This window comes from Mytilus edulis, chromosome 6 (assembly GCF_963676685.1).
Source record: "Mytilus edulis chromosome 6, xbMytEdul2.2, whole genome shotgun sequence".
Lineage (NCBI taxonomy): Eukaryota > Metazoa > Mollusca > Bivalvia > Mytilida > Mytilidae > Mytilus > Mytilus edulis.
This window is the reverse complement of record NC_092349.1, coordinates 80,124,455-80,151,253: the sequence shown is the minus strand read 5'-3', so window position 1 is coordinate 80,151,253 and position 26,799 is coordinate 80,124,455. Positions and strand designations below refer to the sequence as shown.

At 30.3% G+C, this 26,799-nt stretch overlaps 1 protein-coding gene across 1 annotated transcript; it reads left to right on the top strand.

The window, feature by feature from the left end:
• The first annotated feature begins 1,680 nt into the window (after nucleotides 1–1,680).
• On the top strand, nucleotides 1,681–25,149 carry LOC139528582 (TLC domain-containing protein 2-like). The gene is made up of 6 exons (XM_071324616.1): nucleotides 1,681–2,026; nucleotides 7,990–8,072; nucleotides 8,434–8,516; nucleotides 17,946–18,117; nucleotides 20,042–22,800; nucleotides 24,464–25,149. Exons 1-5 carry the CDS (start codon nucleotides 1,818–1,820, stop codon nucleotides 20,245–20,247), a joined length of 753 nt encoding a protein of 250 aa, XP_071180717.1. The 5' UTR covers nucleotides 1,681–1,817; the 3' UTR covers nucleotides 20,248–22,800; nucleotides 24,464–25,149.
• Nucleotides 25,150–26,799: the final 1,650 nt, after the last annotated feature.

Sequence of the window (26,799 nt, the reverse complement as noted above, 5' to 3'; positions counted from 1 at the left end):
TATTAAATCAGGAAAATCAATACAAGTATAATGATGTCTTCCCCCACATTAACATGATATTACATCACATAAATAAATATATATTATGTATGACAAAATATCAAAGCAAGGTTAAATGAATAAAATTACAAAGATGCAAAGCATAATTGTATGTAATGGCATATATTTCTAAGATAACAATACAAATACTAAAAATTCTGGACTAAAAATAAGGCGTATAGGTACAGTTTTCAATTTGTTAGTGGGCATGACGTACATTTGTAAAACAGCAAAGCAAAAAAATCAACTTTATTTATAACTTATATAGGACAATGCTGTTGATTAAAAAATACTCCATTCCAGGACCTTTTGTTTTCCAAATAATTAATATTACCAATAACTGATAAGTTCCAGTTCAACGGGTTCAAACAGAAAGACTTGAAAGCAGAGAAAAACTGTGTATCTTATAATCGACATGACTTTATCAGATGACAATACTAATACTAAAATAAGGATTGCGCATAGTTATATACTTTAATTCAGTCACGGACCCGTGATATCACGGGTGTGTTCTAGTCTTTAAAAAAGATATCCGACGTGTTTAAATTTGAGTATAAATTATGTTTAAAACTATCATTTCGATAACCTTCAGAAGCACAAAGATACCATTTAAATAACGTTTTCTCTGTTTGTGTTCAGTATTCTCGGTCCTCGTATCTTTCTGTTTACATCACCAAAACCCCGCGGAAACATATTAAAAAAAATCATAACACTATAACTAACTGGTGGGATGTATAGATACCGAGCCGCGTCAAAGAGTATTCATCAAAATACACATAGAAAGAAACAGAGGTGAAGGTAAACCGCAAACATATAATTAAACTCAAATCATTAAAGAGTATGGAAAAGCCTTGGTCTGACAAGCGAAAAACGTCGATAAGACGCACATCAGTAAATAAAAGTTCAAACCATAACCAGGATGGAGTACCACAAACCCCACATAAAACTTCTGTGGTGTAAGTATGATGCGTTAATCAAATCACATTTGGTGGTGAATGAGTAGTATAAACGTGAAGGTTACAAATATGATGTTAATTGTCTTCTAATTGTTGAAATTATAATTCTTAAAATTTTAAATCAAAAGTTACCCACATCTAAAAATAAAGTTACGGACAGTCTGCTTAGTTTCGATCAAAAAGTTACGGACATCTTATGTATTTTTTAAAGTTGACCTTGCGCTTTAGTGAACTCTATATTAACAAATTTAAGGTAATTGTTAGTCATTTCTTTATTCAATAATCCTATAAATATTTACATTCTGCACGAAAAACGTCGCAAAAGGTACATTTTGTATGAATTAAATATCAACGATTTTAGAGTCCGCCATCTTGGGCTGTGGGTAACTTAAGTTACCCCGCACAGCCGTTTAAGCACAGTGAATATGAACAAAAACACATTATATAGAATTAAATCACTGTAAAATATCTTCTACGTACATTAAAATTAGGAACTTAAAAGATTTTTTTTATCAAGTTTAAGTACTATTTACAGGGCATGCTTAAGAATAAAAAATCTTTACATTAAAAAAAAGTACCGTAAAAGAAACACCCATCACGTGTTTATGGTGTATTAATTCTATAATGGCACTGTCTCACCAGTGATACACACATGTGCTACTTTCAAATTTTCACAGCGATGCATGAAAAGATACAAGAGAATCCGAATGGAACGTTATATAACAGTATTATTTTGGCCTAGTTGTAGATCTATTACGATACATAACATAGACTTGATGCATTTGAGACAAAGTTCATTTAAACGTCTCAGATTAACCTAAAATGACCGATACTGAAATATGGCCAGAGAAATTCGACGGAGCTGTTTATGGTTTGACAGTTGTGATAACATCCAGCTTTTTATTTTATGTATTGGGTAGAATTGCACATGTTCTTACTCCTGCCAGTGCATGCCATTCTCCCTGGAGATGGAAAAACATTTCAGTTTCATTAGTCCATGCTGTTATTGTTGGTACATGGGCTTGCTTAAGGTAAATTGAATGTAATGCCTCCACTTTTTTGTTGTTGCTTGGACTTATTTGCTATGAATACCTTATATGATTCTGTGTCGAAACTCTAAAGCGATTTTCTGACTTGGCCACCCTCTGCCAGAGCCTTGAGCTGTTTTCAAATTGGACAACAGTTGCTCGCTTTAGACTTAGAATCTCAAAATGGATTAGAACATTGACAGTCAATGTCTAGATATGATTACTTTATTTAGGTACATGTAACCCTGTCATGCCTGTGTACACTATATATCAGGTGGTGCTTTGCTATTGCGCCAATTGGCATGTCATTTGCGCCAAAAAAATCTTTCATTTGCGCAACAAACCATATTTCATTTGCACCACAAATAAAACCTTTCATTTGCGCCAAGAATACAATGTAATACAGGTAAATAAAGGTAAATAGTATTATCATGATTATTATTTTTTTTTTTCTTCTTCAGAAAACACTTTAAAAAATAAATGCAGTTTTTTTTTAATTATAAAACATATTCCTCAGGATTCATTCATCTTAAAATCATACACTTATAAAACTTCTTTAAAACACAGTTCTGTTAATTTGTACATATTTAAAAAGAAGTATAATTGCGAGACAGTTGTACAGTGTATGCATTATACACTATAGTAAAGTTATAATTCTGTCCATATCAGTTGTTATTCTGGCTTTGCAAGTTTTATGGAACACCCAAATGATTTATAATATGATGCATATGGACCATAATTTGCTATTGGGCTCCGTTTCCTATAACTAAAGAAAAGTGATAAAATTTGAATTACTGTAAGAAAAGTTGTAACTACATCTAAAGATGCCATTATTTTTATTAACATACAAGTGTATGCTACTCTTCCTTAGAAAAAAAATTGAAATATACGAATTTCGAAGATTCTACAACCCTATTTTTGTGTCGTTTCTCGCGTTACTTTTTGCTTCCGAAGAGCATAACGCTGACTGATTTATAGATAATCGTCACCGGCAAATTCGTAACTTTTGCTTTCAAATAACAAAGAACATCGACCAATAAGAATAGTGAGAAGAAAATGCCGAGAACTATAAGTATTTATGTAGCAGATGTAAGAACAGTGGCGTGATTTTTGTGTCCGATTTCGTAACGCAAATTTTAGATGATGTAATCTGCTTTGTTGTAATAGAATTCTTAAAAACAATATGCAAATATGAACTCTCGCGAGATGTTCAAACAGGTAAATCAGAGATGATTTACATTCTTGTTTTGATCTTCGTAAAAATTAAGTAAGAAAATGACGTTATCGTTTGCGTTACATTTCACACGAAACAGAAGTCCAGTTATTTATTAAAATTGTTTTTGTCCTTAAGTTCTAATCATTTCCGGTCATACGTGAAACATGTGACTAACATGTGATCACGCCCTTACAGCCGGACATACGATATACTAGTTCTAAACATTGTTTTTGTTTCCATGGGATGTTAGCAAACATAATCTGTAGACTTGTTTCGACTTGTTTAAAAAAGGAAAATACAATTTTCAAAGAGATTGCGCCGTGGGTCTATTATTATTCCTATGTGCATAATGTTACATACGATCTTGTGTGAAAATAAATGCCCAATGACTTGACAAAATCGATTTCAAATTTGACCGACGTTTAAACACACTACGTTTCCCAATAACGATGTAAAGGGTCCTTGGAAAATTCAATCGAAATTACGTCTCTTATCATGGTGCAGATGTTCGTTGGATTGATTTTGCTTCAGCAGTAAATATTACTGGATATTTTAGGTGAATAAAGATAATTAAATGAAAAATGCATGTTAATATACCGTTACACTAGGAATGTACAAAGTTGGTAACTTTGTCACAATTTTTAATTATTTTTTTTTATTCATGTTCTGCAAACACTTTTCAGAAACGCAATAAACTTGTCAAAGGAAAAGTAAACTTTTACCAGGCATGACTTGAAAGGAAGTACTTTATTGATTTTAGCCCACTAAAGTAGGTTAAAATGTGGAAACCATGTAGATGGTGTACAGGTCACAAATATCACATGGTGCCTATTTTAAAGATTTTAATTCCAAGTTAAAAGTTTTTTTCTTTACTGGATTTAAAGAATTTTACATTGCCAATGATTTGGAATAAATTAATTTTTATATAACTGGAATTTCAAAACCAAATATAAATATATTTTTTTGGCCAAAACATCAAGATACAACGATTATGGTATCCTGTATCAATGAAGAAAATATGGAAAATTCTGAATAAATTGTACTAATTGTTTTCAAAACAAGCACATATTTAGGAGTTTTATAATACTGTTACATTTAAGATGGATTTTAAGAAAAAGTATACTGTTCAGATTATTTTAAGCAGATTTTGCAATAAAATAAAACTAAAAAAATGCTTTCGGTTTCTTATGGTTTCCTGTCACGTTTAAAAAAAACTTTAATATAACATTGAAAATAGATTTTAAATATTAACATGAAGCAAGTAACACTAGTAATGGTGTTTATTTATGCCTTTTGAATTATATTGTGCAAAATAAAGAAAATAAAGATTGGTTTCCTGTTTGGTTTCCTGTCACGTAAACGGTGAATCAAAATGTATTAATTTTTTCTCGAAAAACTCAATTGTTCTATTCATACTATTCTAACACCAACACAACCCACAAAATAAAAGTTAAAATTTTAGAACTTATAAAAAAGGATACAAAAAGAAACCAAAGGCCGAATACCAAATTATGGTCCATATATGATAAGCTATATATACCGTATGTGTGATCATAAAAAAATACACTTATTTCCTCTATTGGACTCTGAACTGACAACGTCCATCTGTACACCTCAAGCATATACACATTTTATAATTTTAAACCTCAGTTTTGAATAAGAAATAAGTATGAAAAAACATCCAGGAGAAATGCTGTAAAAACAAATTTTATTCAAGATACAGCAAAGAATATTCAACTGTTCAGTTTAAGTTAAATGACGCAAATGAAGTTTTTTTATTTGGCGCAAATGAAATATAACATTGTGGCGCAAAAGAAAGATTAGATTTTTTTAAAATTGGCGTAAATGCAATGCGCCCATATCAGGGTTATGATGCCTTTCCATTTCTCACAATGGAGAATGCCTCAGGTTATTAAATTTTGTGTAAACACATTCAGGTATTAAAACAATTAACATCCATATGTAAAATATATATGATTAATTAAATCTTATTAATGTGACATTGATAATTTCTTTAAACATGCATTAATATATGTTCAATCAAACTGTCAGTGTTTGTGTCATCCATTGAAGAATTTAGATGGATGAAGTTCAAGACCATGAACATGATGAAGACTGTGGTATCTACTCTCACTAAATAGCAAGAAGTCAAATTTAACCACAAGAATACAATATTAGCAACCAGTCAAGCCAATATACATGGTATATCATGTGTATCAATATTATATTTTATTGAAACAAATTCTTAATTTTTATACTGGCATTTAGAACATTTACATCACTATCTTATTATATTTTTTTTAAACTTCTAAATGATAATTAAATTAAAACTGCATGCAAAATGCATTATTCAAATTTATTTGCATTTCATTGTCCAGAAAAAACAGACATATTATATAATAATAAATATACAGTATATATCATGTATATATGATAAATGAAATAAAATTAATAAAATTTAACAACAGTTTATGAAACGTGAATAAAATGCATATTTTTAATTTGTGTATTGCATCATTGAACAATATGTATACATAGTTTATTGTTGATTGAAACTGTAAAGTAATTTAAGACATAATGTTCAGTTTTTAATAGATGTTCACTCTTTACAATGATTGTATATTCCTAGGTATAGGAAAATATGGTACATGTATGAGTGCCAATGAGACAACTCTCCATCCAAATAACAATTTATAAAAGTAAACCATTATACATGTTATAGGTCAAGGTACGGCCTTCAACACAGAGCCTTGGCTCACACCGAACAACAAGCTATAAAGGGGATGTTTACATGTAGGTGTACATATGTCTCGAACCCTTTTTACCAGTTTACCATTGTTTACTATTTTTTCTGTGTGTTACAGATAATTTCATTTACATTTCTTTCTTATTACAGTTCACTTTTCTGTATTTACTGTGGCATGATCTTGCTCATATCAACTAACATGACTAATATATAGTTGAACCAGTTTTGATGTGCTGCCCCTCTACTCTTATTTTCCAGGCCAATGAAAATAAATATAGCAACTGCATCAAATTTCATATCATAACCTCAACAAAATATTCCAGTGTTTCATATCTTGTTTCGGTTATTCATAAAATTAGAATTCCATTTCGCACACTTCGTGTGCTTATGAAATTCCAAATTTTGTTGGAATTCAATTAATTCAGTGAAAATACAGTGTTAGGGGCAGCACTTACAAACTGCTTTAATAGCTATAAGATTATATTGGTATGAATAGGAATTTGTTCTATCATTAAGAAGATTAAGCCCAAATAATAAAGAAATTTGAATGAAAGTAACTGAAACACAATCATGACAGAAGATAATGAAAGGTGGTCTATACTCCAATTGCCCCAGGGTTTTTCATTGCAATTTTGCTGTTGAATCTACAGTTTTAAACAGGATGCATTTTGTTTGTTATACATATATATGTACATGGTATACATACTTGAATGCTTGCTATAAATATCATGAATATGCTTTGTCATGTTTATTTTTGTAATATTATTTAAAAAAAATTATTAGATGTTTGACCTTACATCAATGTACATTTTTACTTTAAATGCGTGCAAGTACAATGAAGTATATCCTGTATATATATACATTTAATATCAAGTAAAATTGCAATGTTATTTTCAAAAAGGCAGGTCTACTGTCTTGCCTGATTTAATTTAACATACGTAGATTGCTTCTGTATGAAACCATATCATGCATGTTACACTTCTGTTGCCAGGGAAGTTTTCTTAGACATGTACATGTACATTTAGATATTTTTCAACTTTTCACCTGCACTATAAATATGATTATTATTTTAATGTATATTTTTTATGCAAAACCCAATATTGCAGTCTGAAGTTACAAGCATGACGTGCATAGAGGATAATTAAGATTACATTCTTATACATGTATTTCTTTACCTGATGATAAGCAATGATAATGGATTTTAAAAACAAGTAAATCAGTTGCCATTATACAACTTGATACACATGTACACCATACATGATAATGCTCTTTAATAGTATATGATCCAACAAGATTATGCTTTAAATGGTCAATTGACTAAAAGTAATAAAAAGATCTACCACAAGATAGTACATTATTATTTTTCTGTTGACTCTTAGGCAATGATTAGTGTTAACAAAATATGAAGAGTGATTTCTTCATAAAAAATTTGATTTTCAACATCAACCCAACAATGTTAGATCTGTAAATTTGCTTTCACAAACTTTTTGTTCTTCACTCGCAGCGATTCGAACCCATGCTACTGAGATATCGTGACACAAAATCGCCTGCATTGTAACCGGCGCGCTAGACATACATATATATACATGTTATAGAAATGTGAAAAGGGATGTTTATAAGAAATAAATTTGCTATCAGATCTTGGTGTAATTGTGGGAGCAGTGTGAATTTAACAAGGTGTAAAAACGCATGATTATACACCAGGAAAAATAAATATTGCTCATAGTAAATTCAAAAGAATTCTATTTCAAGCATTAGTACCTAATTTTATATAACAGTTAAGGTCATGAAGGGGGCTCAAGGGTTACATTCAAAAGAACTTTGTGTCAGAAATTTATATTTTCATGTTTAACTAAAAGTATATCGTGTATATTATCATGATTATACTGTAAATAAGTCAACATTATTTTTCCAACTACCTGAGAAATCATTATGACCTTCATCATGTTTATTATCATGATTATCTGGTTTGTAATATCAATTGTTATTTTATATTTTTTTCAGTTTTTATGAAACTCCTAAAATGGCAGAAGATATGATAAAAACATACAACAATTCAGCACATACACTAATAAGTTTTTCTTTTGGTAAGTTTATATAGTTCACTTTTGATTTATACCATAACTCCCCAGTCATGCTGCTATTTTGAAATTGCACCATCATGAATGACAATGGGATTTGAAATATAAAAAAAATATAAAGCGACACATAAACATTTTACTACAAAGTGTTCAGAAATAAGTCTGTAAGGAAAGCATTGCAAATCATCATGAATGGACACTAAATGTTTATTGGAAGTTTTCAGAATTGTCATTCAAGCAATAGGTCAGCAGTTAAGGAATCTGCATTAGAGTTGAATTAATTTGATAAAGAGATATTTTGTGAAAGATATGTCTGTGTGTGAGATACTGATATGATGATGTAATACAGAATATTGTGTATTTTCAGGATATTTTGTGTATGATATGTGGGATATGTTGATATATCAAAGAAACAGACATTCCTTTGAATTAATGGGCCATCATGTTGTGGTAAGTCCTTTTATTTAATGGACCACCATCATGTTGCTTGACCTAAAAAGTTGGATTATGAGCCACATGTAGTTAGACCATTGTATTAATGGACCACCGTGTAGTAAGACCTTTGCATTAATTGACCACTATGTTGTAAGACCTTTGCATTTATGGGTCACCATGTGGTAAGACCTTTGCATTAATGGACCCCCATGTAGTAAGACCTTTGCGTTAATGGACCACTATGTGGTAAGACGTTTGCATGAATTGGCCACCAAGTGGTAAGACCTTTGCATTAATGGACCCCCATGTAGTAAGACCTTTGCGTTAATGCACCACTATGTGGTAAAACGTTTGCATGAATGAGCCATCAAGTGGTAAGACCTTTGCATTAATGGGCTACCATGTGGTACAACCTTTGCATGAATGGGCCACTATGTGGGAAGACCTTTGCATGAATGGGCCACCATGTGGGAAGACCTTTGCATGAATGGTCCACCATGTGGTAAGATATTTGCATGAATGAGCCTATATGTGGTAAGATATTTGCATGAATGGGCAACCATGTGGTACAACCTTTGCAATAATGGACTACCAAGTTGTAAGATATTTGCATTAATGGGCCACTATGTGGTAAGATATTTGCATAAATGGTCCGCCAAGTTGTGGTAAGTCCTTTGAATTAACCAACTATTATGTTTCAGTAAGAAGGATAAAACTTATTTCAAGATCATTGCTCACTTCTTGAGTCACAAAGATATGTCGTTCCTTTTGTGAAAGGATTGAAACTTCAATATTGTTATCTCTCAGTATCATATATTATGTACAATAATATAAAAAAAGGAGATGTGGTAATATTATGATTGCAAATGATACAACTTTTCCAAAAGACATAGATTTATTTATACTTCATAAACAGTTCTATAACCTATATTTTGTAAATCTCTGGCTCACTCCTCAAATATATGTAGGCTTGGGGGAATAAGATTTTCAGAAAAAAATTAAACATTTATTTTTCGTTACAAATTTTATTTATTACCTTAAGTAGTTGTTACTTTATCATATGGTACAAAAATCATTCCAAAAAATCAATTTGTGTTGTCCCCAGGTGACTCTTAAAATATGGATATCATTGAAAAAGCTCCAAATTATCTCCCTTTGATGCAAAAATGCCATTTTTATACGACCGCAAAAATTGATGCAGACATTTTGTAGTCAAAGCGTTTCAACTGAGGTACTACACAGGCGTCAAAAGGCGTCATTATGGAGTAAAGGGGGTGGCGTCAAAAAGTTAGATTCGGCATATCAAAGAACCCCAATTATTAAATTTTTGATGAAATCAAACAAAGTTTAATTTTGGACCCTTTGGGCCCCTTATTCCTAAACTGTTGGGACCAAAACTCCCAAAATCAATCCCAACCTTCCTTTTATGGACATAAACCTTGTGTTTAAATTTCATAGATTACTATTTACTTATACTAAAGTTATGGTTTGAAAACCAAGAAAAATGCTTATTTGGGCCCCTTTTTGTCATCAGTCATAGAATGTTGGGAAAACTTTAAATAATTAACTTTTGGACCCCGATCTTTCGTCAGATGAACCTGAAATTTTTGGCCAAAATGGGCCCTTACTGGACCTACTCCTTTAAAATCAGCAGTAATAAACTATTATCATGAATCTTTTAAATAGATATAAGAAGATGTGGTATGAGGGCCCATTCGACAACTCTCGATCCAAGTCACAATTTGTAAGAGTAAACCATTATAGTTCAAAAAAGGTCTTCAACAACTTTATTTAAATATGACTATGCTAATTTAAAGACATGGCCAAGTGTTAAACAAATTAGTTAAAAGTAATTCGATTGTAATAAAAGTTTTATGAAAGGAGGTTAAAGAACAGGAAAGAATTCAAACCTTGAACTAAATTTTTAACATTATATTTTTAATGCATCTAAGATATGATTTTTTCGTTAGATTATTATTAATTATTTAAAATCTTTTTAAGATTAATAAAAAATATTATTAGCCTTTTTGTGATAGCAAAAATAACTCATTGAAAAACAAATATATTTAGATTTTAAAGGGGCACTAGCTGTCAAATTCATGGTCACCAATTTGACCCAAATTGTCATATTTTATTTTTACATACTAAAATAGATATCCAAGTATAAGAAAACAATTAAAAATTTATATATTTTCCTATAACCAAATACACACATAACTTTAAGTCTAAATAGCTAATCAGCACTAAATATAGATTTATACAGATAACTATAGCATGTGCAATTAGACTGCTAATTAATTCTTAATCTTATTTCATTATTTCAAAATTATAAATGTTCAAATTTAAAAAATCGTATTTTTGTTCATCTTTATGTCTTAGCTTATCATGCTAAATTGCTAATGCCCCTTTAAGTTTTGGGAGTCAAGGAAAAAAAAAGGAAATGCATTCTTTGTGTAATTATAATAAACATCTGGATTTATTTTCAATTTTTAGAAAGTGAATAGGAGAAATGATAAGCAATTAAGCAACTGGAGAGATCACGATTTGTTGTTGTCATGCAGGAAACCAGTTTGTCATCTCATACAGGAAACCAGTTTGTCATTTATCTAATTGTCATTGGAATCAATAAGTTAATGAGAGAGAAAAAAAGAATAAAAGAAATATCTGTCAACTAGATAACAACTTCTTTTCGATTGACTTTTATTTTTATACAAATCATATTATTTCTTTTGTTAGATCTTTTTTTCATATCTTAGATATTAAAAATATTTGAATAAAGGTTTCATATTAGGTACTAACGGTATTCGTATTAATATATATGTACATGTAACAAAATTATCACATGTATTTTGATTGACTTTTATTTTTATATAAATCATAATTCTTTTGTTAGGTTATTTTTTCATATCATTAATATTACAAATATTTCAATAAAGGCTCCATATCAGGTACAATTTGTATTTTATATGTACATGTACCTAAATTATCAGATGTAAAGTAGTATGTTGCTGTATTTTGTATTGCCAGGTATTGATTTTCACCTGTTGACTTAACACTAGATGAAAAGACTTTTCATTAACTATACCTTTCATCTAAATCTATTTATTATCTTAATTTAATGAACTTAGCTTTCAGGTCTCATATAACATGTACTAGAAAATCTGCCAACATGGAATTTATGTTCATTAAGGAAACACTAAACAACGTGTAAAAGATGGTGGCTTCTGAATATTGAAAATTAAGAATGGAGGTGTCATTATGTTTCCAATGCAGGGGCGGATTCAGCCATTTTAAAAAGGGGGGTTCCCAACCCAGGATAAAGAGAGGGGTTCCAACCACATGTCCCCATTCAAATGCATTGATCGTCAAAAAAAAGGGGGGGGGTCCAACCTCCAGACCCCCCCCTCTGGATCCACTACTGCCAATGAGACAAATATCCACCACACGACCAAATTAATAGGATGCAAAAACCTATAGGTCACTGTACCTCCTTAAATAATGAGCAAAACATTATAGAAAACTGTAGAGGCTACATGGTCAGATCATATGTTTTCCTATGTTATATGAATTCATACTATGTATGCTTTCAATCATGTCAATGGAAATTTTGACTTCACACTTCATTCTAAATAGTACGAAAACCCTTGAGATGAGGACACTGTAAATTCAGAAATGATTGCAATGTTTTTATTATTGCGAAAAGGCAACAGGGTTATATTTGCATAACTCGTATTTTGAATTTTCATATGAATTAAAGTTTATTAAACAGGATTTTTCTCAATATCGCAAAAATTTAAATCGCATTTTAGTCTTTAATGACAAAATCGCAATAATAAATGCACGCAATAATTATTGAATTTACATGTAGTTTATTGAAGCTGGTTTCCTAATACATGTATTTTATATACACTCATTTATATTGGTACAGTACAGAATACTACAATACTATGAACACATTAGATAAATATTGCAATTACGATTGTTTTTAATTTCCAATTGATGTATGCTGATGAGATAGTTCAGTATATTGAGATATGCTATTAGATAATTTTATTTGTTTAAAAGTTTACATATCTTTATGGACAATCTATGAACAATGTTGAACTCTTGACATTCAGTAAAGTTTATGAATGTGTCTGTTCTGTATATTATTTAAAATGTACTTTTATTGATGTCAGTACATACTGATATTATTGAACCACTGTTAGTTAAAAATACTCAATTTCTTTTCTAATGTGAAACTTAAATATTAGACTTTCACAAGTGGATATTGACACACCTTCAACTTCTATCTAAAATTTAGTATAAACTGTAGAATTCTTATACTTCTGAAGTTCAGGGACTATATGTATTTCTGCTCCAAAGTAAGAGAATTCTGTTACAGTGTTACTTTCTAATAAAATAAAATTATAAAAATCAGTTGTCTAGTAAATATTTTGAAGATCTTCCAAGGCTTCAATTTCTAATATGCATATGAAGGTGGGGTTGTTTTTATTGAATGTAAACATTTAACAGTTGTAAAGATATGAAGCATTAAAATTTAACAATCCGCAACTGAAGTTCTCTTAAAATTACTTAAACTTTAATTTATAATATTCAAATAAATATCCTTTGCAGTAACAAATTTCTACATATTTATGAAGTAAAATTAAAAAAATAAAATTGATGCATAATAAACACTGCAGACATTTTAAACTCTACCAACTGCAAAACTTAATTACTTGCATAACCTTATGGTGTGTTTAATATGAGACTTTAATCTTAGGTGCCAAATAAACACAAAAAATGCCAACAACCAAAATATCATATTTATGTTTCAACTTTACAAGTTTTTTAATAAAAGGAGAAGGGATGTGATATGAAAAAAATTGCCATTGACCGATTTTGATATAAGAATTATAATCTACCATCTAACTTGGGCTCCTAAATAAAAAGTCAGGGATAAGAGATATATTTTACTTCAGTCTTAGTATGCTTTGTTGGTATTAATTCATACCTATCCTATAGTATATTATAAGAAACTCATTCAGATACTAAACAACTGTCACAACAGCATTAGTTAATGCTTTGTTAATCAAGTCTCTGTGTCTACAAGTTAATAAAGATAAACACAATTAAATTATGTTATAGTAAATTTATATAATAACATTATCATATGTAAGCAACATGAAAATTTTAGTAATATAATTAAATATAGTTCTATATAACAGCAGAGTACAAAATAGACACAATAAAGTAAACAGACAAATCTACAAAGTTTTTATTTTCCGACATTGACTTACATGCAAAAAAAAAGTCAAATTTTTAATAGGGTATTTTTTTCCATTTTGAAGTAGTTCATTGAGTTTTTTTAATAATCATGATAATTGGCCATACATATTAATAATATTTAGAAATTTATTTAGTCTATACTGTCTATACTACGGGAAAAATCATAATAAAAGAAATGCATTCCATTATCATTGCATAGTACAACATTTACTTTTCTTGTCTTGATTGATATAATGAAGGAAGACCACATTATTATAAAATTAAAATCTTTATAGGATTATTTTATAAGAATAGTATCCAGGGTTTCTTAATTGGGCTATACTAAGTGCCAAGTCTTCCTTTTTACATTAATAACAACATTGGTTGTTAAATGGTATGAGATGGTCTGTAGTTCTGGGCATTTTTCAATACCGTGAACTATAGACCACCTTACAATAACCAGACTTGCTCATACCCCTAAAATACCCTGAACTAAAGACCACCTTACAACAACCAGGCTTGCTCATACCCCTAAAATACCCTGAACTATAGACCACCATACAATAACCAGACTGCTCATACCCCTAAAATACCCTGAACTAAAGACCACCTTACAATAACCAGACTGCTCATACCCCTAAAATACCCTGAACTATAGACCACCTTACAACAACCAGGCTTGCTCATACCCCTAAAATACCCTGAACTATAGACCACCATACAACAACCAGACTGCTCATACCCCTAAAATACCCTGAACTATAGACCACCTTACAACAACCAGACTGCTCATACCCCTAAAATACCCAGAACTTTAGACCACCTTACAACAACCAGACTGCTCATACCCCTAAAATACCCTGAACTATAGACCACCTTACAACAACCAGACTGCTCATACCCCTAAAATACCCTGAACTATAGACCACCATACAACAACCAGACTGCTCGTACCCCTAAAATACCCTGATTTATAGACCACCTTACAACATTTGATTTATTTTTCATACAACATGATATGGTTAATTAGCCAGTCATGTTTGTCTTTGGATGTAAATTTCATTGGCAATCATTCCACATCTCCTTAGTTTTATATTGTTCATCATTTACTTAATTATCCAGTGGCATGTTTGCATGTTACAATTGGAAATCTATTTTGTTATAATTTCTTCACTGATGTTCTTGTGTGAGCATATGACTGATCATTATAAGGGATGAAGGGCATTTGTATTGTTATTAATGCTTCCAATAATTACCATCCCTATTTTATAGAATACTTGTAGATATTAATTGATTATTCATTATTCTCACCAGGCATTAAGGTAGATTCATGGTATACCGCCATCTTGGATTGTACAATCACAGTACAAAATCGGTCTAGTTATTTGCCTAAATCTGCAAATTTGGAGACAGATTTGCAATTCAATGGTTTGACTGTTTTTTCTATTTAAAGGAAACTTGTTAATTAATCGTATTATACAAAATATTTTAACAAATATAATTTTTTGGGGGGTTTTAAAATCATTTTTTTTCAAATGAGCCATTTAAGGGGAGATAACTCTTTTAGTACAAAATTTATACTGAGCTAATAGGTTTTTTTTTTATTTTTACTTGTAGCAAGAAAGCAAGTTCGGTGACACCATGTTTTCTTTTTATTTTCTTAAAACATATTATGAAACCTTTCTTCTCACAATTTATTTCAAAATTCTATCTCATAGAATTTTTCTTATGCAAACAAATGTGTTTTTTCATGAACAAACTATCCAAATTTTGGCAATTTTTAACGCCTCATAGCTTGAAAAATAGCACGGTGACCCATACTTTTTATTAATTTTTTGAAAAGAGCATAGTAAAATCTTCATTTTGGCAAATTATAAAAAAAATCTGTCTCAAAAACTATATACTTGTGATCTACCTTAATACATGTACCAAGAACTAACACTGAAAGCTTTTTGATTAACTTGTATGAATTCCATATCAAATTTTGAACAAAGATTGAATATGTTATCATGTTTCTTACTTGGTGTAAGGTATATCTATATTAGTCTGAGGGTTGAATATCAAAATCAATTTCTGTCCCCTGCGTGACATGTTGCAGGGGACATGGAAATACCAGGTGTCTGTCTGTCTGTTGTCTTCCATCAGGTCTTGTTAGAGCTCTCTTTGTACAATTGAATTAAATATAATATAAGTGCAACACGAGGGACACTGGAACTCTGTTCTTTTATATATTTAGTCTTATATATACTGGTAGTTACCCAAATTCTCCTCACCTGACTTCAAGTGCAGGAGTTCTTGGGTTTGATTCCATTCTGAATCAGGTAAATATTTCATGTCTTTCTATGTAAATTTTAAGATTAATTTCATGAATTATGATCATGAAATTTCATGAAACATTCATGATTTTAACCATGAAATATAAGAGAGGCGAAAGATCCCAGAGGGCCATTCACACTCATAATGTCATAAGTCAAAAATAAACTAACAACGCCATGGCTAAAAAAGAAAAAGACCAACAAACAAATAATAGTACACAAAACACAACATAGAAAACTAAAGACTTAGAAACATGAACCCCACCAGAATTGGGGGTTATCACAGGTGCTCTGGAAGGGTGAGCAGATCCACATGTGTCACAGTCATGTTGCTCGTGTAAAGTATGTATCACTGATGAGTAAGAGTAGACCTGTAGGGTTCCAATGGGCATCATATAAACATGTTCCTGCAGACTGGTACATTGTGGCAGCTTGCATGTTAAAATTTGCATGTTTAACTCTGTGATGTACAGCTGGATATTATATTGTATGTACATTTGTCTTTGTCTTCTGGTGAAGAATACATTGACCTCTAGACAGGGGCACGTCCAGGTAAGGGCGTAATGGTCCCATGGGTTTTATCCTTTTCAAAAATAAAAAAAATTAGAAATATTGTAATCTGCTATATTGAATATGGCAATTTGTTATATTCATTTAATATATACATAATCTGATTTCTTTTTATATTAATTCAGATTCACAGAGACATTAAACTCCATTATGATATTAAAATGATTGGCTATTATATGCCATGAAAAATCAGCGTAAAATGGTTCTAATGAATCCAGTCTAGTCTAACCATTCATTGAGTCCGACAGTGACTGTTCTGTGTTCATTTTAAGTTTTGCGTTAATGTACATATTGATACTAGTAACATGTTTATTTAGTATAGCATTTTTACTTCCCAATCTGGATAGGCTTTAGTGGTATCATATTGTTTCAAAATCCATTAGTGAGTAACTAAGTGACATCATCGGACCTACATTTTGCAATCAAGTTCAAGCACCATATTTATTCATGTACCGCCTATCGGACCTAGACAGTGACATGATTGCTTTGATTTAGTACTGTTGTACAATGACGTCAATTTTCCATATTCAATCATGTATTCCACATTAAAGCCTACAATATTTAGAACGAATGAGCTTTATACTTCAGTGTTTGTTTGTTTGTTTTGTATCATGTGTATCGTTCAAAAAAACCTGAACCTAATCTAAAATAATAGAGAGATATGTATTAGTCTGGTTTCTTCATAATATAATGCTAAATTGTTGAAACCCAGGAGCTTCTGAACTTTCCCATGGAACCTCTACCAGGGCAACCGTAATTATGCCTCCCGTTCATAAAATCCTAGCCTAGGACTATTGAAATGTTTAGTAACGCCTTATACTGTAGGATTTGGAATTTTGGTTATTGGTCTACTGCTGTAAAGATTCATCCAATCATTTTAATATACCATAGACAAGAAAGGGAGATAATTCAGCATAAACAAATGTCAAACCCTGACACATTAACTATAGAATATACCATAGACAAGTAATGGAGATAATTCAGCATACACAAATGTCTAACCCTTACACATTAACTATAAAATATACATGCTCCAAGTCAGGAACCGTTACATTAGTGCATTTTATATTTATTTTATGTTTTTTTGCAAAAATAAGTTCCATCGCTCCACTTGGCAAAAAATTTAATTCTCCGCCCCCTCTTTCAAATATCCTGGAAACTCCCCTGCTAGATGTCTTTTGTTTTTTTTTTGTATCACAGGGTTGTTGTCTCATTGACAAATACATAATGTATATCCTTTATTCATATTTGTTATTTAATATAAAATAATATATTCAATTTTAATTAAATTTATATCTTTTTTTTGCAGATATTTATTTGTTTTGGTATTGCCATAGTAACAAAGTTGTATATTGGATATGCAGTTGTTGCCTTAGTGATAGAAATTAACAGCATCTTCTTACATATTAGACAGTTGTTACAAATCTGTAGATATTCCAAAAATAATAGTGCTTATAGACTCAACAGTCTTATTAATTTAGGTAAGTACAAATATCAGATTCAATCATTGTAAATGGCAGTGGATCTAGGATTTGCTGAGTGACAACACAAATTATAATAAAATAGGGAACCTGGTTGTCAATAAAAAATATATAGAAAAAACACAATTTTTTCAGTCAGGGGCAGGTTTAGGACTTGTGGCCCTTGATATGTATTATAAGTTATTATATAGAATAAATGAAATCATGAAAAGCATATGTTATTAATTTCTTGCACTCAAAGCAATTTTATGGATTTACCTTTATTTAGAATGCTCAAAAGCTGAATATAAGAATGGCAAAAGGATGTATAAAAACACAAACAGATAAAGACCTATATATCAAAAAGGACTTAAAAGGACATAAAATAAAGCCAAATCTGCCTAAGGCCAACTTTGTCAGAGGTAGTTTAAACCTTAGATTCTTTATTATTTCAAAATTTACAGTACCCGGTATGTACACAAGAATTAGAAAAAAATTAAACTATACCAAACATTATTATTAATAATGACTGGATCAGCATGCTATCATATATGTCAGAGTTTCTAATAGGATCAATTAAACCATAAGCTGACCTCCTCAATTATTCATGTAATTATTAAAAGCTAAACAGTGCTTGTTACAAATATATGTATTGCTTGTGTTACAATTACAAGCATATGATATATAGTCCATACTGGGTCATTATTTAGTATGCATAACTTGTATTCTTATAAAAAATGTTTAATTAAAGTTAAACTACAATGAATATAGTATAAATATTAGTGAGGCTTATTCTAAACAAAACATTTATAAAGTTTGTTTTTCCAACAATTTAAACCTTTCTACAAACATTTAAATGTACTTTTAAATATCATGGTCATCAGACAAACTATCTAGAGATCATGCATTGTGTCATATGCTACAAGTGTTTGTAAGTTTCCACAACATTAAGTGCATTTTCACTTCAATAAAACCAGGATTTGTTTTAAGTGTTAACAAAAGATTATACCATTGTATACAGTCTGCCATTAAAAAGGTCACATGGGTTAATGACCACTTAAGATAAACAAGATACTGTGGATTCATTATTATTCGTTGGATACCAATTTTCGTGGGTATCGGGAAACCACAAATTTAAATATTCAACGAATTGCAAATTTTCTAAAGGAATATATGCATACTTTGTCAAAACCATGAAATTAAATACCCACGAATATGCAAGTTTTCCTCAAACCACGAAAATTGGTACCCACGAAAATAAATGAATCCACAGTAAGTAAACATTGTTATTTCCGATTTTATATATGTACAAACTGAATACATGTATTAAAAAGAAACTTTACAACTTGGTGTACGTTTATGTTTAGTCAACATTCTAATTCAAATTGTTATTGTCGTAGATCCCTTTCGCAGAAACCAATGTTAAAAGGCTTAACTTGACTTATATATTTCACCTCCTCATTGTTATAAAACTGTCCAGCACAATTGGGGTCACACTGATATCTACAATTCAAACTTAATTTCCTGTTCTAGTCTATAAAATTTTGATCACTGTGAATTAGATGTCAAATGTAGATCTATAACTGACACTAAAGCTCCTTTTCCTTGAAACAACGAAGCCTCCATTGGAGATGTATCTTTGGAAATAAGACAACTAGGCTTTATGTAAAAAATATTTTTTGTAAGTTTGATGAATATGCAATCTATATATACATACAATATATGTACACTGTCAAAAAATGTATTTGTCAAGCTTTAGAAACAGGTAGGATTCAAGGCTTATTAGCTCACAAAAAAAGGTGAGCTTTTCTCATCACTTGGCGTCCTGACTCTCAAAATGAAAAAAAGAACAAAAATGAGTAGCAAGTGGGGAGAACTTATTTTGATTAGATTAATGATTATTTGAATTTATATAACTGTGATTATTGATTCTCTATTATTTTAGGAACATTTGTTGTGTGTCGTATAACTGTGATGGCATGGATGAGTAGATGGTTGCTAATCAACAAAGATCTCGTCCCGTTGATATTTTATTCCATCGGCAGTGTAGGATTAGCCGTTATGACAGTTATGAATATTATTTTATTCTACAGACTTTTACAGAGTGATTTTATAAAGAAAAATGAATCAAAAAAAGAAAATTCCCATTAACAAATTTCAGGCAGCAGACATTTTTCCTATGTTTTTTATATACCTCATTTATAAAAGATCCCTTTGTGATCAAACTATTGGGGGATTGTAATGTATAATTATTGTTCAGAATTGTATTGTAATATATGTCTACTGTGATTTATTGTTTTTATATACTTATTAGGGTCTGGATGGGGGTACATCATTTCTGTAATCTTTAATTTCTTAGGCCATTTTTTGAATTGAAGCAACCCATTATTGTCTACTCTTTTTTGATTTGTCTATTTTCTCTATTCTTTAATTTTTTCAATCATTTTTCTATAGTATTGACTACTTACCCATTATTCTCTATTCTGTTACCCCATCCAGAGCCTCACTAATTGTACAAATAATTTGAAAAAAAAACAAGATTTATATAGAATGCTAGCTTTCTTTATTATTTCAAATATCCAAACAATCTTGCAGTTGAGTTCATCTTTTTTTTGTACTAATCTTGATTTAGATATTTCAGTATTATTCAGATTATTTCATATTTTATTGAGCATTTATGTCAGGTTTTAAATAAGGATAGTCTAGGAAGAATCTGTCAATTATTTAAAGCAGCATAAGACGTGTAAGAAAGCCACTATCTCTTTGCAGATACATTTTTTTCAGTTTCATGTTTTTTTGTTAATTTTTTATTCATTTTATTTTTAAATTTTATTTGAAATTGTAGCTTTTGAAGAATTTTAATTTTTATGTTGGCATTAGTTATTCCACTAAAAAGCACAAATCAAAAGTCCGTTTTCATTAAATGTGCTGCGAAAAAAAGTATCTTAGAATGAGGATACATCTTACAAATGAGGATACATTCCTCATTCTAAGATACTTTGTCTCGCAGCACACTGTTACATTTCTTCTTTAGATTCCACTTTTCTTTCTCAATAATCAATTTGTACAGAAAAAAATAAAATCATTCACTATTGGGTTAGAAAAAAATGTCAGCCACTAATTGATTATCTTTTACTCTTCAACTCGAAAGCATTATGTAGCCGAGTGGTCTAAGTAGTTACTTCTGTAATCACTAGTCATTCAACACTGAGGTTAAGAGTTTGAACCCCGCTAGTGTTTGTACCCCGCTAGTGCGCATGCACTCAGCTCCAATCTTAATTGACTAGGATTGTCAGTTTTCCTATCAAAGGATGGTAGTTTCTCCGGGCACATTCATTCATTTAACATTGCCACTTTTGGAGTTATAAGATTTTCAAATAAGGATATTTATAATAAAACAATTATGATAAGAAAAGTAGGGGTAAGCAGACAAAAATTTAATTGGCAATTCATGGATAAAACCTAAAGAAATCCGAATATCTGACAAAAGGTCAATAACAATATATCTTTAAGCCTTTTATTGTAATATATTATTTATGTAAGAGATCAAAGAAATCCAACATATATTATTTGTGATTATAGTTAATTAAATGGTATGATAAATGGCAAATATATCTACCTCATCATTATTGTTAATGTATTACAAATGTTTAATTTTATGATTCTATGTATTTAATTGTTATTTAATATTACAAGAGAACTTCTTATTTATAAAGCATATGATTTGACTAATGGCAGGACTTACAATGCTTGCTGGCAATTCTGTTTGTCTTCTAATGTTCTAATTGGTCAAATTAGATTCATTACTTGACTGTAAATATTGCTGTATATACAACAAATTGGGCAATGCTAGGTGTCCAGCTTTACCAGGTGTTCAACTTTTGTTTTACATTTTTTAGGAAGAAATTATTTTGCAGTTATTATTTGGTATACTGATAATCAAAATAGATAATTCAGCTTAAATTTTGTGAATTACATTAACCCCTTAATGTCTATCTACTTCCACCAATGCCCTATACTGCACCAAACAAGTAAAATTCCTAACAAGGGAGATAATTTGCATTCAATTTTATTTCAAACTTAGAATCAGGCTTTTTGAATTGAGTTTTAAGAAGTCGTCTTATTCTTTAGTTCATGGTGATAGAAAGAGTCCACCAACCTACATCCATTCAGTTACACCCCTTGTTCATATTGCTTATAATGCAGAGGTCATGCAGAGGTCAGATGAATGAAACCTTAAAGCCTCTTGTTTTTATGCCCATTTAGTTGACCAGCACAGAATTGCAGCTTGATATTTTTGGGGAGTTTTTAAGCACATTTGGTGCATATTGGACCATGAGAACTATTGTATATTCCATTTGATATTTCAATCATTTCATTCAGTAATAACAATATCTATATTTATATATAGTGACAATTCTGTTACATGTGAACTTCCAAAACATTTGTTCTAGAAAGAAACAAATGTCATTAAACATGTTAGTTTAAGGGAAAAATTTTAAAAGATATTTGTAAAACTCTAATATTATATTTTGATTCCTTTATACTCAGGTGGCTAGATGATATTATAGTGCTATTCATATTGAAAATAATGTTGTTGATTAATAGATTTCATATTATATCTAGAATTTATATATGTTTTCATATAAACCATTAACTGTAGAAACAGGTAGCCAATGAATTTACAATTATATTATTGTAAAAGTGACATAAATGCAGTGTTCCAGCTAGGATTTGAAAATAGAGGGGCGCGTTTTTAAAAAGGGCACTTTAGCGCGTTCTCACTGAAAAAAATCAAATACTTAATATTACCACATAAAGACATATTTCTTAATGCATGGTAGGTCTAAGATGAATTTGCAACGCGATGCGCTGCGTTGTTTTGTAGAATTATTTTTATTACACTTGTGAAATGAATTGTGCATGTCAGTTTAAAAACTTCACATAAATCTGCAATACAGTCAGGAACAATACTTAACATTTTCTCTGAATGCCAGCCTGGATCCAAAAGTTTTTTCAAGGGCCCTGTAGAATTTTTTTAGGCCTTACCAGGTTTGTTTTTACTGCAGGCACATACATATTAATAGTCTTGAATGTTCTTATATAAAAGCCAAAAATATATGTTTGAAATACCTTATACATGTAGCTTGTTTCTTATTATGATGGAAATAATAAAGGAATTAAATACAGGGGCGGATCCAGCCATTTTAAAAAGGGCGGGGTTCCCAACCCAGAGTAAAAGGGGGGGTTCCAGCTATATGCTCCCATTCAAATGCATTGATCGGCCAAAAAAAAGGGGGGGTTTCAACCCCTGGAACCCCCCCCCCCTCTCGATCCGCGCCTGAAATAAACATGAGCTTTTCAGAATTAAAATCCATTTAACCATGTATTTTCAGACTGGTGAACTTTATATATATTTGTAATATTGAAAAAAAAAAACAAAAAAAACAGCCCCCCTTTCCATACCCCTAGATGTAAATTATTTTAATAAAAAAAGTATTATCAGTTTCCCCCCAAGAAATTATTATAATTTTTCATGAATAAATCTTAGCAGTTGTAATCAAAATGATTTCCAAAATGAAATTCCTACTGTCTATAAATAACAATGAAATGTAACTGTTTCCTGTTAATACGGGGTTTCCCGAATTTTCCCGCCAAAAAGCACATGGCTTTCAACAATTGTAAACAAAGCATTCAATTTGTGATCATGGATTACAGTTTTAATTAATTTAATTTGGATATAGATATTCAACTTAAGGTACAGTCAAGCAATGTTTTTACTTTCTTCTGGATTAAAACTAGTTTGAAAGATCAGTTTAAAAAATAAAAACATCAAAACAAAAACGATCTGAATTGTGAATATTCAGTCACCCATAAATTTTTTGAACTCTGCTACAGAGGTCAAAGTTACATCATGTTTCATGCAGTTTGCGTGTTGACCTATTGGAATGATTCTTTTTAAATGACATAATAAATAACAAATACAATAGAAATGAACACCGTTCACATTTATTTTATAAATTATATTTTGCATCATCAGGTGTTTAAATAATCAATTCATTTAACTTCGATGTTTGGTGCTTCAGGGTAAAGGGATTAGACAGGGTCGTAAATTTCACCTGATTAAGTAATTGACTCTAATCAAACAGGTGATTATAATCAGGTAACAAGTGTCAACAATTTTAATCTGTTGTCTTAATGAAGTGTGTGTATAAAGAACTCAACAAAATGGCGACGATATGAGGAAAAAAGATTGTTTTTTAAACTTTTTTTCAAAAGGGCACAGAGGGGCGCAGGGGCGCTTAAAAAAGGCAGAGGGGCGCAAAATTTCGGGGGCGGGGCGCGGCGCCCCTCCATTTCATGCTAGCTGGAACACTGTAAATGTGTACTCATATATCTAATATCCAAGGATTGTGATATATATATATCTGTATATTTTTAACACTTTGCATATTGTACATTAAGTTTTGTGCACCCCAAAAAAATCATGTTATCTGTTGCTGCTTCTTTGATGTTCAGCCAACTTTTATAAATACAAATTGACAATAAAGAAATTTTTGTGATTTTTCTTTAAAAAGCCAAAATTTACCATTTCCTGATGACGAACATGCTAGTTCTTGACTTGAATATTTAAGTTTGTAGAGTATTATAGCTTTAAATGATTGTCTATATGTTGACAATTATAATTGCGAAGTGTCAGTTTTAGATTTGATTTTAAAAACAAAATGAACAAAACTTATGCTTACTGTAACATTACATTATGGTGCTTTTGTAATCTATATATATGTTTATTTATAGTATATTATTTTAATCACTTGTTGATTACTTTAAAATTTAACTTAATAAACAGTAAACGGTTATATATATTTGAATTCTGAAGAGCAGAGAAGTTTTAAAAAATGATTGAAATCAAAAAATATTTTTTTTATTGTCATGTATCTTTGTTTTTAATCATTTTCTTTCACCCTCAGTGATTTTTGGGTGCTGTATTTCACTCCTCTAATGTAAACATTGACCATTCAATAAAAATAAGTGGAAATATGTAAAAAAAAAGTGAAAGATTGCATTTTCCTCTTTATCAACATAAAAAGTAAATGTAAAAAAAGTGTATCTTATCCAAGAATCTAAATTTTGAAAAATATTTCACTCATGACCAAATAAAGATATTTATTAAATCATGTGCTACATACTTTCACAGTTTAGTCAAAAGTTGAAAATTTAATATATTTTAAAATTCTTTGATAATTCATTCTATAAATAATATTTGGAGTCGGTTTCACAAAAAAATTACGACTTAGATTGATGATGATCTTAAGTCATGAACAATTCAGTATACTTACGACCAATCTTAGTCCTCAGTTTTTTTTTATGAACCTGACTCTAGAAGACTTTATAGTTTATATTATAACTTGCCACGAGGTTAGTTAATGTCTCACTAAAATACATTTTTGTTTTGATGCCAATGTATTGCCTTTTAAGAGGAAGTTTAAAATATAAGATTTAGATATAATATATTTGTACATGTTTTATCTTTCATACCATTTGTAGAAATTTGTCTTGATTCAAGATTAGATTTACAATTTTTGTATCTTGAAAAAAAATTAAAGATATATATTTTATAAGATTTAGGAAATGGTAGATGATTATCTGTACAAACTTTGTACCATGGGCATTGACTTTACATTCTATATGTAACTAGAATACAAAATTTATATTCTGACACTATATCAGTTGACAAATAGTCCCTTAATCTATCAATCAAAAGCATCTATATGGATCAGCCAGTTGGTTTTCCCATGTGAATGGTTTTAAACTAGTAATTTTGGGGACCCTTTATAGCTTTCTGTTTGGTGTGAGCCAAAACTATGTGTCGAAGGCAATACCTTGACCTATAATGGTTTACATTTATAAATTGTTACTTGGATGGAGATTTGTTTCATTGTCACTTATACCACATCTTCCTATATCTATATATGAAATGATATTAAAGTACAATGGCTATTAAATCCTTTTGAACAAATTTCCAACAGTCATTTGAAAATTTGTATATTTTACCAATTTGTATAAAGTACTAAATTGTTTATTGTTTCAAGTTGTAACATGAGTATGACTACTTAATAATTAAGTTGTTAAGACAGTCAAAATTGTATTGGTAAATATTGTTGTTTTTCTTGCTGAAAATAGATTTTGACGTCACACAAATTTGAGGAAACATTTTCATTATTGATAAGTGGGTGCTTAAGGTTCCAATACTAAAATATATTGTTACTTTTATCAGGAAAAAGTAAACATAAGTCCCTATTAAGATTTTATGTTTTAACAGTACTCAGGTTTGACAGTATGGTCAATACTGTCATTTGCATTAATAAATACATTTATATATACTTGTCAAACTTGCCTTGAATCTATTGTTTAGCTGAGTTTTGTGCCTCAAATTAGTAGAAACTTTATTTCATATAAAAGTTATAGATTTATAAATTCATAAAAAAAATATGTCAATATTATGCCCTGTTTTCTGAATGCAGAAATGACATTCAATATGTGTAAGGTGCAAGATTAATTTTCCTTGAAAACTAAGGATGAAATTAAAAAAAATTGAAAAAAATTGAAACTTTAAAAGTTACTATCATTATTTCATAACTTATGTGTTATTTTATCTTAGGGGCATTGGTCTTTAATTGATAACTAAAAGGTGCTAATTTC